The 17,818-nt window shown below is 40.2% G+C and overlaps 3 protein-coding genes across 3 annotated transcripts; all 3 read left to right on the top strand.

The window, feature by feature from the left end:
• The first annotated feature begins 50 nt into the window (after window positions 1-50).
• syngr2a (synaptogyrin 2a) lies at window positions 51-3,828 on the top strand. Its single transcript, XM_078269240.1, has 4 exons — window positions 51-271; window positions 1,795-2,032; window positions 2,208-2,347; window positions 2,487-3,828. Exons 1-4 carry the CDS (start codon window positions 173-175, stop codon window positions 2,688-2,690), a joined length of 681 nt encoding a protein of 226 aa, XP_078125366.1. The 5' UTR covers window positions 51-172; the 3' UTR covers window positions 2,691-3,828.
• A 629-nt stretch (window positions 3,829-4,457) lies between these two features.
• cant1a (calcium activated nucleotidase 1a) lies at window positions 4,458-12,528 on the top strand. Its single transcript, XM_078269239.1, has 4 exons — window positions 4,458-4,612; window positions 9,712-10,380; window positions 10,785-10,988; window positions 11,070-12,528. Exons 2-4 carry the CDS (start codon window positions 9,735-9,737, stop codon window positions 11,438-11,440), a joined length of 1,221 nt encoding a protein of 406 aa, XP_078125365.1. The 5' UTR covers window positions 4,458-4,612; window positions 9,712-9,734; the 3' UTR covers window positions 11,441-12,528.
• On the top strand, window positions 12,158-15,884 carry LOC144529884 (galectin-3-binding protein A-like). The gene is made up of 6 exons (XM_078269238.1): window positions 12,158-12,249; window positions 12,557-12,666; window positions 13,642-13,848; window positions 14,006-14,140; window positions 14,215-14,506; window positions 14,655-15,884. The coding sequence occupies exons 2-6, from the start codon at window positions 12,579-12,581 to the stop codon at window positions 15,688-15,690; spliced, it is 1,758 nt and encodes a 585-aa protein (XP_078125364.1). The 5' UTR covers window positions 12,158-12,249; window positions 12,557-12,578; the 3' UTR covers window positions 15,691-15,884.
• Window positions 15,885-17,818: the final 1,934 nt, after the last annotated feature.

Below are 17,818 nucleotides of genomic sequence, written 5' to 3'. Positions count from 1 at the left end.
TTCCTTAACTCGGTGACGGCAGTTTACGAGGAGCACGAGAACGCATCAGAGCAGGGGCGGTCTTTGAAAAGTTTTCAGGAAGCTGTTTGACAAAACGAAACTGTCCCAACTTTGACAGGACTACTTTTTCAGCTCGTTTTTAAATTGTTTGACAGGCATTATTCGGGTGAAAATGCAGAGCAGTGCTTACGGGGCGTCGTTGGCTGGCGGTGCTTTTGATTTAGTACATTTTGTAAAACAGCCTCAAACCATTTTGCGCTTCCTGAGCTGGGTGAGTGACTCCACGGAAACATTAGCTAGCATCAAAGTTAGCCAGCTGTCACATCACCGATGTTAACAGATATGAGCTGCCAGGTTCGACACAAATCATTCGATAATGTAACTTGTTCGCGTTATGCGCTGCTAACACCGGACATGAACTGGGTGTTGGGTTGAAAGCTTAAATAAACGTTACATGAAGTGAAAATTAGATTTGTTTTTTCTGTTGCACTTGTTGATATTAGCTTACGTTAGCTAGCATGTCCAGTGCTGTGTCACCGCACTATGCCAGTTTTCCAACTGAAAGACGGACGATTTGTTTGGCATTTGTGTTTATTCTGCTATGAAAAGTGGACCAGGGTGAATTAAAACTCACACAAGATGTCTCTCTTTTTTATTGTAGTGTTTAACTAACTTACAGTGTGAGGAAAAATACTTTTCCAGCGTCATCTGTTGCGCTCCACTTGCCCGCACTGTTGTTTTCAGGTGCGTACATAGCGTTAGGTCAATTAGATTAAGTTCTGGTTCAAGCTAAATAATGTAATGACAATAATACACTTTAACCCTCTTTAAAACACATATTATACAAAGTGCTGTACAATAAGACAAATCAAAACAACAGAAAACAATATAAATTGTACTAAAAATCTATTTAAAAAATGTGTAATTTGAAAAGAAGATGCAGTTTGCTGCCCTTATATCTTCAGGCAAGTCATTTCATATTCAATTTTATTCATAGAATCAAATCATAACATAACTTATCTCAGGACACTTTACATATAGAGTAGGTCTAGACCACACTATAATTTACAGAGACCCAACAATTCCCCTAAGAGCATGCATTTGGTTCGTCTTGTTATAGCCAATGCCCTGACAGCAAAGGCTTTGTTACCTTTGTGTTAAATCTAGATTTGAGAACAAGAAGAAGGAAAGCAGTTAAGGAACTCAGGGAGTGAGAGTGAACATAAGGTTTAAGTCTTAATAAATAAAATATTCATTTGAATAAAAACAGGTAGACCGTACAAAGATGCCAGGATCAGTGAAATATGAATGTAGAGTTGCATCTAACAATTATTTTCATTATTGGTGACATCTTCAAATTTCTTGTTTTGTCTGACTGAAACCCAAATATGTTCATTTTAAAATGATTTAAAAAGGAGAAGCAGCACATTTTCATATTTAAGAAGCTGCAACCAGAGAATATATGCTTGGCTAAACTACAAATGAATCTTGTATCTAAATTGTTGCTGATCTCGGTGTAAAAAATGGACCAGGAACAAGGATCACTTACACAAGATGTCACTCTCTTTTTATGCCATATTTAACGTGTTGAAATGGATCAAGAATTGAAACTTTTCATCTGCCTGGCTTCACTTGTCTGAACTGGCTTGACAGATGTTTTGATAGGATTTTTTTTTTTATGGTGAAAGCTTTCTTGTCATGTGATGAGAATCACATGGCCCCTGCAGTTGCTTAACCTAAAACATGTTTCACTCCTTCCCCCTGGCATTAACCCTGTGTGTCTCTTCTTTGCAGTTATTCTCCATTGTGGTCTTTGCAACCATCATAGCAGAAGGCTACGTTAACACAACAAAGGAGTCCGATATGAAATGCATATTCAACAAAAACGACAGCGCCTGTAGCTACGGGGTCGGAATTGGAGTCCTGGCCTTCTTGGCTTGTGTTGTCTTCCTCATGCTGGACGCCTACTTCCCGCAGATCAGCAATGCCAAAGAGAGAAAATGTATTGTTTTAGGAGATTTGGTCTTTTCAGGTGAGAGTCAGGTTTCACTGTAGACTGCTCATACTAGAAAACAGGAACTGTGCCCAAAAACGGGAAATGTGCAGCCTTGTTGAAGTTAATGCTGTCGTCATACTGTATTTCATCTTAAACCAGACAATTTTTATTTATCTTTTTTTTTTTTTAAATCATTTTCATCTGGGGACAGCGGCTTGGACGTTCCTGTGGTTCATCTGCTTCTGTGTCCTGGCCAACCAGTGGTCCAAAACCGAAAACATGGGGACTGCTGTCGCTCCTGATGCCGCCCGGGCCATCGTGGCCTTCTCCTTCTTCTCGATCATCACCTGGGTGAGCCTTTCATCCATTCCGTGCGTGGCCAGCATTTGACTAACAAAATCCTATGATAACACATGAACTCAGCTGGTTGAAAATTTGCCAGAGATTTGTGTAAAAGCTCCATTCACTAACTCTAAACTTCACTCAACAGGGTCTCTTGTCCTTCTTTGCACTTGGAAGGTATCGCCAAGGCGTCAATGAATTTGACCAGGAGTACAGAGACCCAGCCAACGACCACAGTACTCCATACCCGCCCACTCCATACGCCAGCAGCAGCGGTCCCACGGGCTACCAGCAGTCGCCTTTCTCCCACAACCAGGAGCAGCCGGGAGAATACCAGCCTCCAGCTTATTGAAGGACTCAGATTCAAACCTATGGATCCGAACGAGGGTTTTGCTTTTTAAATAAATATGTGTGCCGATGGTTTCATTTAAACGGTTCTCTGCACTCGCATTTACTTCCTGCAGAAGCGGTTTGCGTATTTTTGGGTGCACTGATGTGTTTATAGTTAATTACATTGTTGTAAGTTGTGTGGTGGATGTTTGCTGTGTTGTTCAAAGTGCCACACAGATCAGAACATGTACTTTGTTTTGTAAGGAGAGGAATGAGTGCCATTGTTGTCTTTGTACCAAAGCAACTATAGTTATTTCTGTACCCCTTTTCTTTATCTTATGAGTGCAAGCGGTTGATGTCAAAGTAATCAACTAATCAACAAAACAGGTCAGGATTTACTTTGTAGGAAAATCTGCTTTGCATTTATTTTATTTTTTTTTATGTAATATGTTACTGTTTAGTACATATACATATGTTTTTGATTACTTTCAGATTCATATACTGCAGTTCAACAATTTTGTGATACAGTACATTGTTTTTTGACCTCAAAACAATCCCACATTACTTAATCAATAGGTGCAATGTAACTACTGTAATGCCCTGTTTTTGTTTCTTACTAATCAACCACTGAAAAATGGCTTGTATGCACTGAAAAGCACAATTAATTTCTTTGGGGCAATTAATTGCCAATATCTGATCTAAGAATGTTAATTTTAATGTTTTAAATCCAATTCTGCCACAATGACTGTGTAGTATTAGTATTTAAGGGTGTTGGGTTTTATTTTAAGGTAGCCAAACCATGGATTTGTATCAGCTACCTCCCATAGGAGTTGAATGTGCCTTTCTTTAGTTCACTTACTGTAGTTAAAAATATCCAATTCAGCAAATCTTTCAGCCAATTTGGTTTCAGGAATTCAGTAATGTGGTAAATTGATGTATTATCTTACTTAATCCTTTCAGTCCAGGTACATGACAATCATACCATTTTTTTCTACATTGCTTTTTCCTCTTGCTTTTCTTGCGCTGTAGTTGTACCTGTGCATGTGTTGCACTTACACTGTTGTGCTCAATGGCTTCATAACAATTCCCCATTAAAGTGCCTTTATACAGTATTCTGTATCACACAGGGGTTGCCAAATAAAAACTGTTCTTGTTTTGAACCTCTTAGTCGGCACATCATTTATATCCTCTTCTAAAGAAAGACCCGGACCTTGTGCAGAGCTGTGCTCCCTTGGCAAATATTTGAGTATTGTGTCGGTGAATGTGGATTAACTTGTAAACTGTGGAAACAGACCCGTAGCAGTGTAAATACATTATGATACATGCATACTTTACAGAAGAGCATCTAAAACAGATGTGATAATGTGTATTTCGACATATCTAGACTATAACCAACATTGCATACATTTATTGCTTCTGAGTTAGAGAGTTCATACAGTCAGTTCTTGAATGAAAATGTTCATTTTGAAAAGATTTTGCGAGGATTGGAAAACCACTTTTCACATTTGATGCATTAACAAACTGGAATCAATTTCACCATTGGCAAATGCAGTTTTGGGTAAAATACACAAAGCTCTGTTGAATGTATGTATGCACACAGCCACTTCAAAATAAAGACAACTCGGTTAATGAAGTTACATTTTAACCTAAAAATGTCTCACATTTAAATCCACGCATCAATAAAAGTATTTTAAATGATGGTGTAAAGTCTCGGCTCGTAGTTCTCAAATTTCAGACAGCACTTGAATGCCCCGTTTGACAAACCCCGTTTCGAATCCATGCATGCACAAGCAGTAGTGCACGCTGCCGTCGTCATCGGTACATACAGGAAGTAATGAGCGGCTGTCTGGAGAACGGGGGACGGAGGAAAAGGAGCCGAAGACCGATACAATAATGGTACAGCTACAACCACACGGACTGTGAGCTGAACATCTAACATCTGCGGTGAGTAGGAAACAAAAGGTGAAGGTTTCAGATCGCTCATGTACGCAGCCATTTGTGATGGCATCTTTGTTAACCTCTGCGCTGCTGGCAGGACAGGTCAGCTAACACATAACGATACATACAGATAGGATGTTTGTCTGTGTGTTTGTGAAGGAGTAGAGGGAGACCTAAAATCGCCACAAAATAACTCTCTAACTAACAGATTATACCATATTAAACTACTGCTCAGATCTTTAGTGAATTTAAGGCCTGTAGATCAAGGTGGGAATATTCGGTCCCAGTGGTCTGCAAACTAAATGAGAAATACTCGAATATCAATATTATGGATCTATTTAGCATATTCTCATTGGATAATACCACAAAATCAAGTCCTTTGTCTAATGCACATATGTATGGTGGCGTCTTGATATGCAGAGGTTCGGGCCTTACAGCAATAAGTGAACTATTTATGGGCCTCACACACACTCTCTCTGTCCTTGATCTGTTTCCTTTGAAATTCACCTCCCCAGATGTCATCCTTTATGGCAGCACAGAACAGAGATACTCTTCACATCAGGAAACCACTGGCGTTATATTTTATAGGGGCTTGTGTCAGGACAGGACTCTGTTCAGAATTACACAACTGCCTATGCAATCAGGGAGGCACTGTACACTTTCATGTTGTATATTATGCCATGCCATTGGCCAAAATTACTATGAGAACCACTTTGAGACACTCAGAAGTATGGCTGGGCGATATGAAGAAAATCAGATAAAACGATATTCTTGACCAAATACCTCAATGTCGATATTACAACGATATTGTAGGGTTGACAATTGGTGCTTTCACAAAATATCTTCACAATTACATTTTAGATAAATAATCATCAATAATGTGAATATAATGATTATGTGGTTAAAGGCAAATAATAGCTAGAACAGTGTAGTAAGTTCAGAAAATGACATCACTTTACTGTAATGCAGCCTTTAAAACCAGGAAAAGACAACACTTATCATATTGTGATATTACGATTATTACGACGTCACCTTGGACCTTGGGCATTTTTTACTATTTTATTGACCAAATAATTTCTAGAATAAATGACTGGTTGGTGATATGCATAACATCTTTTATCAGAGTATAAATACTTTTAGATTGCAATATTGTTATAAATATAATTATATACCAAAACCTTTTGGAAACAAAGTTGATAAACATTTATAGATAAAATAACTAGATGTGGAGTGTCTCTTCTAGCTAATCCAATGAATTAAATACCTTTATCATTCATGAACTTGTAAATCAAATATTGCTGTATCTTGCTCACTGATTTGCAATATGGTCATGCAAACAGAGATATTCAATAGACAGCTACCTCATACAAACTGTATAGCAGAAATGGCACATTTCTAATGTCCTATGTTGTGTGTGTGTATAAGTGTATTGTCATATCTCCCAACCCTAAATTTTATATTTTGTCAGTCTGAATTTAAACTATTTGAAACAGTTGGGGACCACTTTGAGAAGCTGAAGTTGCTTGTCGATTAATAATTCACATCTCAATCACCTAACCTATTTTTGGACATAAGGAGTTAAATCAGTTCCTAACAAATGTTACTACAATAAAAGTTAGTTTGAGTTTGTGTAGCCTCCCTGTTGACTGTGTAAACGCTCTGCTGTTGTTATCAGGCTGATCTCAGTCCTCAGTCCAGTACCAGCACTCAGAGTGCTGATTGCATCACAGAAACACCTCCATTATGTACATGTTTCAAATCCTTGTAGTGACAGCAGGTTTGCTTTTAACTTCTATTTAGCCAGCAGGATTTTCAGCTTTCCACCTTTTTTATGCAGGTGAAGTTATTGTGCAGGCCAAACATGTTTCCCTAACCTTTACCTGGCCCTTTGTTGCTATAGTGAATGATAACTTAGTGAATTGTGTCGGCCTTTTGCACGGTTTGCCCCTTTGGACTGGAACATAATCCTCCAACTCTAGTTAAAGTTCACAAGCATTGTATCAATCCTTAGCCATGGTTCCACAATGAAATATCTGTGTGCAGAAAGAGCTCAGGACTGATTGTGGAGGTCTGCTTTTAAGATAGAGATGACACACGGTGAGCGTTCTGGCAAGAGGAGACGAAGGGGTAAGCTTTCAATTTAGTTTCAGTGAAGGTGATTTTGGCAAAATCAAAACGGTCTTTTAACTTTATAAATATCTGCCACTTGTTGGTGTATTTCAGCGAGGATAGTTTTCTTGCCTCAGAGTGCGGCCCCTGATGGTGCTGCCATAATGGACTGCTGTTTGGCTCGGGGCCCTCTTATGAAAGAGTCTTTCAGCTCCTGCACTCCTTTCGAAGAAATGCAGCCACGTTTAGGCCACAGAGTATGAAGCTCCTGAGGCCGAGTTTAGAGGTCCCTGGAATTTGGTCGGAATTTCGTTAGGAGCAGATTGCACACATTTCTACTCAGAGCCTGGCGGTTACCCCTCAAGTGTAGACAGACAAGGTCACATTAGTTTGTGTTGTTTAGGCAAATATCAGCTGGAAATACAGTAGGATTTTTGAGACCTTTCTGTTTGCAACATCACATCATTCTGCACAGTCAGTTATGTAAAGTTAAATAAAAATGTAAATTTGTTTAACTGAACTAGGGCCCCAACTAACAATTCATTTTCTTATCAATTATTCTTGTGATATTGTTCTTGAAACTAATCCACTATTCACTTGGTCTATTATAAGTCAGAAAAAAGTGAAAAATGCCCTTGAAAATTTCCTAGAGCCCAAAGTGGCATCTTTAAATGACTTGTTTTATCCGACCAACAGTCCAAAAGCAGAGTTTTCATATTAAATAATAATGCTGCAACTAACAATTATTTTTCATTAGTAATTAGAGTAAATATGTTTATCTTTTGATTTACAGTTTGGCCTATAAAATGGTAAAAGTACAAGGGGATGTGTTTTAAATGTCCTTTTTTTCATTTTGACTAATTCCCCAAAACTCAAATAATTCAATTGTCAAAGATATAAAACTCACTTGATATGAATGAGTCATTGACTTGAATGAGTAATTGATTATCAAAATGGTTGGTGAATCATTTTCTGTTGATTTTATCATTAATATGTAACAAATGAGGACGGTGGTTTGTGCTAGACCAGCTGGCTGTTCCTACTTTCCCTGTTCACAGCGGCCCTCCCTTCCTTGTCACTGAATGGGCTCCTCCCAGCCTCTACGTTGACAATCACCATGGTGGCCACTTAATATTCATCCAACCTACAACAGGGCTACTTCCGGCTTCTTGTCATGTACCTTTTACCCCAGCATACACTCACTTGTGTGAGCTCCTACGAGAATTTAAAATACAGGCTTAAATGAAAGATCTGCCTGCATACGCAAGATTTGATTGGCGAACAGAGTATGTGTGTTTAATCACCTAAATGTCTTGTTGTAGGCTGGGTCAGAGTATGTTTGAAAGAAATGTGTTCAGATCATTTTCAATGTTCAAAGATTTTTTTTATTGAACTGGATTTTTATTAACTATATTTTATTTTAAATATAGTGTTATAGTGTAATATGGTTATTTTCCCCTCAAATACAGGTCACCATTCAGATTATACAGGATCATTTTTGACTAGGAACAATCCATAAATTGAGCTGTACAGATACAGCTGGAATTTAGATCTATAGAGTTTCAGTTGGCAGGAAATAGTTGCTAAACCTGCTTATATATAGTTGCTAAACCTGCTTATATATATATATATATATATATATATACACACACACACACAAACACAAACAAGTGTAGTGCGTTTAAGGAACAAGCCCTTCGGTTTAGTTTTGGTATTTTCTCACAGGGCAAAGCAGGTTTAGCAACTATTTCCTGCCAACTGAAACTCTATAGATCTAAATTCCAGCTGTATCTGTACAGCTCAATTTATGGATTGTTCCTAGTCAAAAATTATCCTGTATAATCTGAATGGTGACCTGTATTTGAGGGGAAAATAACCATATTAACGCGAGACTATGTAACTTTTTAAAGAACAAAAAAACACATTCCTTCTTTTACAAATGAAAAGTTGAATTCATAAGCAATAAAACACACCACAGCTCAGTTGAATACACTCTGGGCTTCTGCTGCTCCAGCTTTACTTAGTCTGATATAACCAGTAGCTTTGGTTGCTAAACATTAGCCAATGTTAACAACCTTTAGATAGATATTGCTCTACGTACAATGGATATTACTGTGCCAATTTGCTGACTTTATGACTCCTCTCTACTGTTGATGTTACACTATGTTTTAGAATATACCATTATCCCGTCACTTGGGACTACAGTGGCTACTGTTTACAAAAGTTCTTACTTTAAAGTGATCGATTGTAACAGACAAACAAACAGGACCTGAGCCACAGGACCTCCTCTCTACCAATGGAAACCTGGAAAGAGGAAAAAATGCACAAACACACGAGAGACAAAACGTAGCAGTGTAAATGTAGCATAAGCACACCATTCACACAGATACGGAGACACAATGGAAGGAAACAAACACACACAAAGGGAGAGAGAGACAACATGGACAACATGCGCACAGGGCTAAGTGAGAATATTTTTTTATGTTTTACAGGGACAAAAAAGATTTTGATATAGAAAAATACTCAAATGATTTTCTTACACATATATAGCATGTAACAAGAGATAAATTGATAATTCATTTTCATTGTGCCTTTAAAACTGTGATATTGACTTTAGAAGAGGCTTTTGAAGGAATCATACATGAGAGAATAGAAAATTCCCACACACTGTCCTATTTACTTGCAATAAACTTTATTTTTTTTATAACTTCAATTAAAGTTTATTGCAAATAAATATCTTTTCTCTCACCTATTGTCATTTCCTCCTCCTGTCCATAATATATTGAAGCCTTCAGTCAAGGAACCATACATGACATTTTTAAGAAAAATGTTAATGGTTTTGCTCTTGATTTAATAACAGGAGAACCAAATTGACCTACTTCTAGAGCTATGGGGTCACCTTAAATAAAAGCTATTATAGACTAGTAGAAACTGTAATCCATCACTCATTCAGTCAGTTTTTTTGTTGACTTAACCGTCTCTCTATTTTGCTTTAGGTCTCTCCAGGCCTCCGTCCTCCATGCCTGCTCCTGCAGGCTTCACTCAACTGGGGCAGAATGAGCCTATGAACAGTCTGCGTATCTCTGTCGGAGGTCTCCCTATGTTGGCTTCCATGGCCAGCACCACTGACCCTCGTTTCCGCCTTAAATGGAGGCCCATTGTGGCAGTGGCCTTCTCCCTGGCTGTGCTTCTGCTGCTCTTCATCCACTTAAGCATGGGTTTGCGCTCCCGCTCCTACGACTCCCCCAGCTGGGGAGCCAGTCACAGTGACCCCCAGTGGTCCGATTCCCATTACAACGACACCTACCCTCTCAGTCGACCTGAGCAAACGCCACAGGGCACCCGCTATCGCATTGGGGTCATTGCCGATCTGGACACAAGCTCTCGTAGTGACAAAAAGCTGACGTGGTTCAGCTACATGCGGCGAGGGCACCTGTTGGTGTCCCAAAGTGGCGACAAGGTAGCAGTTGAATGGGATGCGGACAGGGTGGTGCTGGAAAGCCACCTTTCGGAGAAGGGCAGGGGTATGGAGCTCTCTGAGCTGGTGGTGTTCAATGGGAAGCTCTACAGCGTCGATGACAGGACGGGCATTGTCTACCAAATTGACGGTGATAAGATTGTGCCCTGGGTCATCTTACCTGACGGCGACGGCAGCGTTGCCAAAGGTTTGCATTACCCTCCTCTCATACATGTGCTGTAATACAATATTTAACTTGAGTATTTCCATTTTGTGATACTTTATACTTCTACTCCACTACATTTCACAGGGAAATATTTTACCTTTTACCCCGCCGACAGTTTTGTTGTCATTACTTAGAATTCCTCATAGGGGTGGCAGAAACTACGCACTATAGCTTTAAATATTGATGTATCAGTATTAACAATCTTATAATGTAACCTATAATAATACTTCAATGACAGCATCCATTTTTCTGTATTATCGGTGCTTGACTAATACTTTAAGTATCTCCTGATAATACTTCTGTACTTTTACTTAAATGCAGGACTGTTGCTTGTAATGGAGTATTTTTATCTGCTTACTTGGTACCTATGTACTTTTTCCTGATAGGGTTCAAAGCCGAGTGGCTGGCGGTCAAGGACAAGCACCTGTATGTTGGCGGTCTGGGGAAAGAGTGGACCACCACTCAAGGCGAGTTCGTCAACAACAACCCAGAGTGGGTCAAAGTCGTAGGCTTCAGAGGGGATGTACAACATGAGAACTGGGTTCCCAAATACAAATCTCTCAAGTCTGCTGCAGGGATAGAGCCTCCAGGTGAGCACGTAAATCTGGTCTCGCTTACCATTGCTTCTATTTCCTTCCCTTTGTTTACGGTATTCCCCTGAATCTTCGCAGGGTATCTCATCCACGAGTCAGCAGCGTGGAGCGACATCCTGCAGCGCTGGTTTTTCCTCCCTCGCCGTGCCAGCAAGGAGCGCTACGAGGAGACTGCAGACGAGCGTCGAGGCACGAACCTCGTCCTTAGCTGCTCGCCAGATTTCAAGGACATCATTGTAAGTCGAGTGGGTCCGCTTAACCGCACTCACGGATTCTCCTCCTTCAAGTTTGTCCCTAATACAGATGACCAGATCATCCTGGCTCTCAAGTCAGAGGAAGACGCCGGAAAGATTGCCACGTACATCATGGCCTTCACGCTTGATGGACGCATCCTTTTACCCGAAACCAAGATCGGGGATGTAAAATATGAGGGCTTGGAGTTCATATAGACTGAAAGACTCGTTCTTGAGGCCACTGCACTGTTGTTTTATATTGTTTACAATCCAGTCACTGTTGAAGTTACTGTACTCGCTGCTTCCTCATTGAGACACAACTCCAATCCTTAAAGGATCGCCTTCATTGCAAATAGAAGCTGAGACTGTAAAATATGGTGGTCTTGTTTTGGGTTTTGAATACAAACAATGGCAGTACATCTGGTGGGGGATCATCTCCTTCCTAGGACAAATGTGGCCCTTAAGAGTACTGTAGCCTTTCTCATTATGAATGTACAAATGATTGATTTATCCGACTGTGAGTTCTTTTCTTAAAACACACAGTTTCATGCACATACTGTACACTCTCAAAAGGTCAAAGGTCTCCCCTTTGCTCCATGTTAAACATTATTCTGTACACATCAAACATGTTGTCATAAAACGCAACAATATTTGAAGGATATTTTGGTGAAAAATTAATTATGTAATGTTTTGGGTGGGATTACTTCTTTTAGTAAAAATCTTGATTCCTATTTACCGGGTCTTGTCCTTTAATACACAGCCTGTTTGCGAAACCAGTTCAATAAAAGCTGGACTTTGTCCTCAAACAAGTTGAGACAGGACTGAAAACTGTTCAAACTGTGCAAGCCCATGGTTTTCTTTCTTTATCTGAAACGAAACTTAAGGGAAAGCAGCGGGAATTAAGAAGTGAACCCTATTTTAGGGGTGGGATTTCCCATAGGGTTCACTTCTCACGGGCTGTGACAGACTTCAAAAGAGAGAGGCACATTTTGGGACAATAGCACTTCATAACCTGAGGGGAGAAGGTAATGTGGTTTTATTATATGTAAGGATTTAACATATTTATTAGTCTTTTAAGTTTTACCTGTTCATTTTTTTCACAGATTTAGTACAGCCAGTTAAAATAAATTTCATATCCATCTTAATGAAACCATAAAGTACAGGTTTTATAATTGACCTTTTGAAGAAATAAAAAGACCAAAACAACACTACGGTTCCACTCTTGTTGCTTTTGATTAAGATCAAAACCATTCAAAGCGTAATCCTACATTGTGAAGTAAAGCATATTTCTTACATTGCCTCTTCTTCTTTGTCATTGTCTGTCTGTGTCAGAGTCCTACACTGGCGCTTGGAAATGCTCGCACAACGAAACCTATTCACTCTGTGGCTTCTGCTACTTCTCCATTTCTCTGGAAGTGCAATGAGATTTAACTTGTTCAGACGTGAGTCCAAAGCACATCTCATTTGTGTGAAAACTAAATAAAATGCTTACACTTTTGACTTGAAATTAATTGTATGTAAAGGAAAGGAGTCTTCATACTGTACTAGTTTTCAGTGTATAACTGTAAACTCTGCAATGCCTATATTTTGTGACTTCCGATTCAGATTACTTTATTGTCTATTAGATTTGCATAAAATGGAAATTTGTCTTTGGCATATAAGACACCACACACCATGCATTAGTATGCTTACTAGGACTACATGTTAGAATCCCTTGATAATTCAGCACAAGCGCTGTTGTTGGAGATGTCCTCTTGGGTGGTGTTGGGTTGAAGGATGACAGCCTGGTGCCTCCAATACGACACATCATCAGTTGTGCACCCTGGCCTCATTGGGTGTTTCGGCCTTTTATCACAATACACCCTCACCCAAGGCTGGCCCACCGCAGGCTGATCAGACCTGGGTGTGTGTTGCACTGGAGGCTCCATGAGGTCTCTTGGCAGCCCATACAGTCTCCTTCCGCTTCAGCCACAGCCAGTGACTGCTTCTTTCGGCAGCAGTTGCAAGGTCTTTGATGAACTTCCGCTGAGCCTGTCCTCTGATTCCAACCTCCTTTAGTAGCCTTGTGGTGGAACTCGCTACAAAGCCCTACACACAACAATTATGCATCTTAAAATGTTAGAGTGACCAAGTGGCAGTAATACAAGTGGTGAATGGATTGTTCTTCCACTGGCATGTAAGTCCATTAAAACATCACAGCAATGCATGATACTCAGAAGTATTTAGCAATAAATAAATGTACACTAAAATGTGATAAGTGATGGTGTATGTTGCAGAATGTCCTAAAATCAACCTTAATGGTTGGGAGCGGGATTTAGGGGAAATATATTCTGACCATGCTAACTCAATCAAATGTTTGTATAATCTCTCTGCTGTCATGGCCTTGGTTAGTATCCTATGCCTGTGTTTGCAAACAGAAAGCGAAAGAAACCCTGTGCCACAAGAAGGTGATGTGAGGCTGTTTGGCGGCAGTGTTTCCGAGGGCCGTGTGGAAATCTACCATGAGGGTTATTGGGGAACGGTGTGTGACGATGGCTGGGGCATGGCTGAGGCCCAAGTGGTGTGTCGTCAGCTCCACTTCCCCGGAGCCAAATCTGTTGTCATTGGGAAGGACTACGGAAAAGGTGCCCTCTACTTCCATTTACCCCCCACCAGAGGGCAGTGAAATTATTGTAATGAGTTAGGAGCTGTGCTTCAATACTAACACCATGAAAAAGGTCATTGTTTTATGTGTTACTGCCAGAACAATTAACAAATGGATTCCCTTTTTTTACATCATAGCATCTGGACCTATTTGGCTGGATGATTTAACATGTAAAGGCACAGAGAACCATCTGTTAACATGTGCTTTCATAAGCTGGGGAACAACTGACTGCAGCCACAAAGAGGACGTCGGAGTTATTTGTGCAACAACCGGTATGTATCTAAACTCTCTTCATACTCTCCATGCTCTATCAAATGTTAATGAATTGAATGATTTGTGATTTCAGGCACCAATCTGACCATCAGTGATTCTACACACTCACTGGACCACAGCATCACTCTGTCTGATGAGCTCGGCCAAATCTTTGACAGCGGGAATGGCTGTGACTTCCTGATCTTGGTCCAGAGTGCGACTGGAAACAGAGAGGAGGACGGGACCCCGGAGATGGTTGGGACAACGATTTGCACACACAAAATTATCCTCTCACAATTCCCACTCTTCAATGCTTCAGAGGGGATGACCAGCATCACGGTCCCCATCAGCCAGTCTTGCCAACCACATTTCACGTCCTTCATCAGGTATACTAAACTACAATGACTTGTAACGATTTAAGATACAGAATTCATATTGATACCATCCATTTGCTTTGTGAGAGTGAAATAGAAAGCAAAATCGCTGGAATATATCTGAAAAAAAAATCTAATAAATATTCTACAATCTCAATAGGTACATTTACACCCGCAAGGTGGATGTGACCTTCTCCTCTGCCCAGTGCCTCCACTGGATGGCGTATAAGTTTGGGGTGAAGCAGCTGATGGAGGACGCAGGCCGGCTGTTCTCTAAAATCCTCCCAGAAGATCCCTTGTTTAACACCCAGGTGTCCCTTTATGAATATGCAGAGGAGACCGGGGACTTTGTCCTCCAGGAGACATGTATTCAGTATCTGGCCTGGAACTACCAAAATCTGACCAGGTCCCCTGCTTGGACCCACCTCTCCGTTAACCTCCTTGGATCCCTTCTAACCCGCTCAGACCTGGTGGTGCCAGATGAATATTTTCTGCTTCAGACTGTGGAGAGCTGGATCACAGAGAAGGGCAACTTGACCAGTTTGGAAACCCAGCTTGACCTGTTGAATCGCATACGTTTCCCTATGATCCCTGCGGAAACACTGTATGACCTGGAGTACAACTCGTCTCTCTACAGCACTCATAAGAACATGTATCGTGAAAAGATCTTGGAAGCATTCCAGTTTAATGTTCTGCTTTTTAGCGATCTGATTTCCAACCCAAAGTTCAACAGAGAAGATGATAATTTCCAGCCCAGGTTCTACACCACTAAGCCATGGAGCACTGTTATAATTCCAGACCAAACAAGCTCTTATTCTCAATACGGGGGGCTTCATGGGTATTATCAAACCCCAACCAAGTCGCTCAGCACACCTGTCCACAACAGTCTGATCTTTAAGCGCAACAAGGTTAACTGGGAGGCAAGTGTCTTTAAGAACCAATATGAATGTTCAAACCGAGGCATGAGGTGCGACTCGTTGCCTATGGCAAGGCTGATTACCTACAACCAACTCACCGATCAGAGCAACATCATCTTTCGTAACCGGCTCCTGCTGATGTGCCAAGGCAAGTACATCTGTCATGTCCAGGACTTCAAGGCCAACGTGGCTTATGTGAATGGGACCCAGGTTCTTACCTATCCCTGTCCTGATGACCAGTACACCTACCACTTCGTGGTGAGACCGGAGTATGTCTGATCCAATAGCAAGGCCTGGCTCAATATTTCTCACATCTGATCAATTTGTCTGCTTATTATTCAATAGATTACAATGATTCTACAGTATTACCCATGTGATTTTTTTCATAAATTTTTGTTGATTAGCTACAAATGTATCCTTTCCTGCTTTCATTTATATGGCAAATGAATAAAGTGATTTCTAGATCATCTTCAGTGTGTGTCAGTGCTTTGTTTTTTATAAATATAAAATCCTAACCTGAATTCAGTTTGTTTAATCTGTAAAAAAAAAAACACTCCACTGTTTTTACACTGAGAATTATAACATGTTTCGAAATTCCAAGATGGCTGGTTACACACGAATGCTACCAGCACTTGGTAGGTGGGTGTAAGTTTTGTTCTACATTCTTCTCTACATTGTTGTATTTTACATGCAGAAATCTGAACAATTAAGATCTTCAGTAGTTACTTAATGGCATTTTCTTTTGCAGGTATTTACCATTCAACTAGATTACCACTGATTTGAAAAGACCATATTAATTGGTGAGCTTTAGAGGTGCTGGTGGGCAGATTATGTTACCATCAGACAGAGCCAGACTGTTTCCCCGTTTTCCATCTCTGTACTAAGCCAAGATATGATAAGGGCTACTTGCTGTAGCCTTATACTTAACAGGCAAAAGCCTATTTCCCATAAAACATATTCCTTTTAGGTGGCTCGCTAAAATAATTCAAATCTTGCTTTCAAATAGTTGAAAGTCCCATTTATCATCACACACTAACAGTATGAAAACAAAAACCTTCAAACATGTTGGCTTCATTCAGCACCATCAGATAAGGTACTGATTGTGAAAGGGATGTGTTTACATGAATTTGATCAAGGATAATAACAGTTTTCCTCTTTATGAATCATGGAATCTTCCCCGAGCATTGCACCACACGCCAGACAGTCTTCAAGTATTCACACACAACACACTTTGATAACATGAGGGCCTACATGTCTGGACAGGTGGGTAAAACAGCCACCCATAACTGAATCATGGATTTCTGAGAAGTGTTAGTGACTTTTGGCGCACCAAAGCATGACATGACAAAGATGATTGATCAGTGTCAATCATAACATGACTACTGTGTATATTTAAAGATGACTCCTCCACATGGGCTCATGTTTCAGGGTTGTACAAACTCCTAGCAATGGTTTTGTCTGACACAGGAAAGAGTGCTGTACAGCAGCTGTGATTCATCCAAAATTAATCCGGTGCCAGGTTACATGCAATGTAATGTGCTCACTAGAGTAAGCGGGAAAGTACAGATAATTAAGAAAGAGTTATCTCAAGACACTTTACAGATAGAGTAGGTCTAGACCACACTCTATAATTTACAAAGACCCAACAATTCCAGTAATTCCCCAAAGTGGTGAGGAACAAATCCATTTTAGGCAGAAACCTCGAGTGGTGAGGAAAACTTCCTTTTATGGAGAAACCTCGGACAGACCCAGTCTCTTGGTAGGCGGTGTCCGATGGTGCCAGTTTGGGGTGTGATGAACTGTGGCAATTGTAGTCACAATAAAGATAATGGAACTATGACTAGTAGTTGTAGTAGTTCATGGCGTAGCAGGGCGTTACAGGGTGTAGCAAGGCGTAGCAGGACACTGATAGATAGATAGATAGATAGATACTTTATTCATCGGGAAGGAAATTTTAGGATCCAGTAGCTTAGACAACCTTAACACAACAAACACATATACACACATATTTCACACATACATAAGAATAAAAATAAAAATAAATATCACGCACAGAAATGCAACAACCATGATAAGGTAAGGTGCTATGGTAGACTGTGTGCAATGGTGATAGAGCAAAAGTGAACAGGGCAGGGATTGAACAGTTCAGTAGAGTATCATTAAATATTAACTATGACTATGAAATATTAACATAATAACATATTAACTGACTGATTGAATAAGAATAAGAACAATATATAACAGGGAATAAGTTATAAGATGTAGTTGTTATGACCACAGTCCAGATTGTGTAGGAGGGCTAATATAGCCTATAAGACAGTTGTACAGCAGACAAAGTGATATAATGGTAGGGGCTGAGAGAGACAGGCTCATGCTGAAAAGTCTATGTCTCTCCTTCCCCTTTGTT

Source organism: Sander vitreus, chromosome 15 (genome assembly GCF_031162955.1).
Source record: "Sander vitreus isolate 19-12246 chromosome 15, sanVit1, whole genome shotgun sequence".
Lineage (NCBI taxonomy): Eukaryota > Metazoa > Chordata > Actinopteri > Perciformes > Percidae > Sander > Sander vitreus.
Note: the sequence above shows the minus strand (reverse complement) of the source record. Positions and strands in the feature narration are given on the sequence as shown.

What these genes read in the sequence shown, in the direction of transcription:
- LOC144529884 (XM_078269238.1), top strand. Translation starts at nt 12,579, where the DNA reads ATGCTCGCACAACGAAACCTATTCACTCTGTGGCTTCTGCTACTTCTC. An exon ending in GAGATTTAACTTGTTCAGAC is followed by an intron (nt 12,667 to 13,641) that starts GTGAGTCCAAAG and finishes GTTTGCAAACAG; the next exon opens with AAAGCGAAAGAAACCCTGTG. An exon ending in CATTTCACGTCCTTCATCAG is followed by an intron (nt 14,507 to 14,654) that starts GTATACTAAACT and finishes CAATCTCAATAG; the next exon opens with GTACATTTACACCCGCAAGG.
- syngr2a (XM_078269240.1), top strand. Translation starts at nt 173, where the DNA reads ATGCAGAGCAGTGCTTACGGGGCGTCGTTGGCTGGCGGTGCTTTTGAT. An exon ending in TTTTGCGCTTCCTGAGCTGG is followed by an intron (nt 272 to 1,794) that starts GTGAGTGACTCC and finishes TCTTCTTTGCAG; the next exon opens with TTATTCTCCATTGTGGTCTT. An exon ending in AGGAGATTTGGTCTTTTCAG is followed by an intron (nt 2,033 to 2,207) that starts GTGAGAGTCAGG and finishes ATCTGGGGACAG; the next exon opens with CGGCTTGGACGTTCCTGTGG.
- cant1a (XM_078269239.1), top strand. Translation starts at nt 9,735, where the DNA reads ATGCCTGCTCCTGCAGGCTTCACTCAACTGGGGCAGAATGAGCCTATG. An exon ending in CGACGGCAGCGTTGCCAAAG is followed by an intron (nt 10,381 to 10,784) that starts GTTTGCATTACC and finishes TTTTCCTGATAG; the next exon opens with GGTTCAAAGCCGAGTGGCTG. An exon ending in TGCAGGGATAGAGCCTCCAG is followed by an intron (nt 10,989 to 11,069) that starts GTGAGCACGTAA and finishes GAATCTTCGCAG; the next exon opens with GGTATCTCATCCACGAGTCA.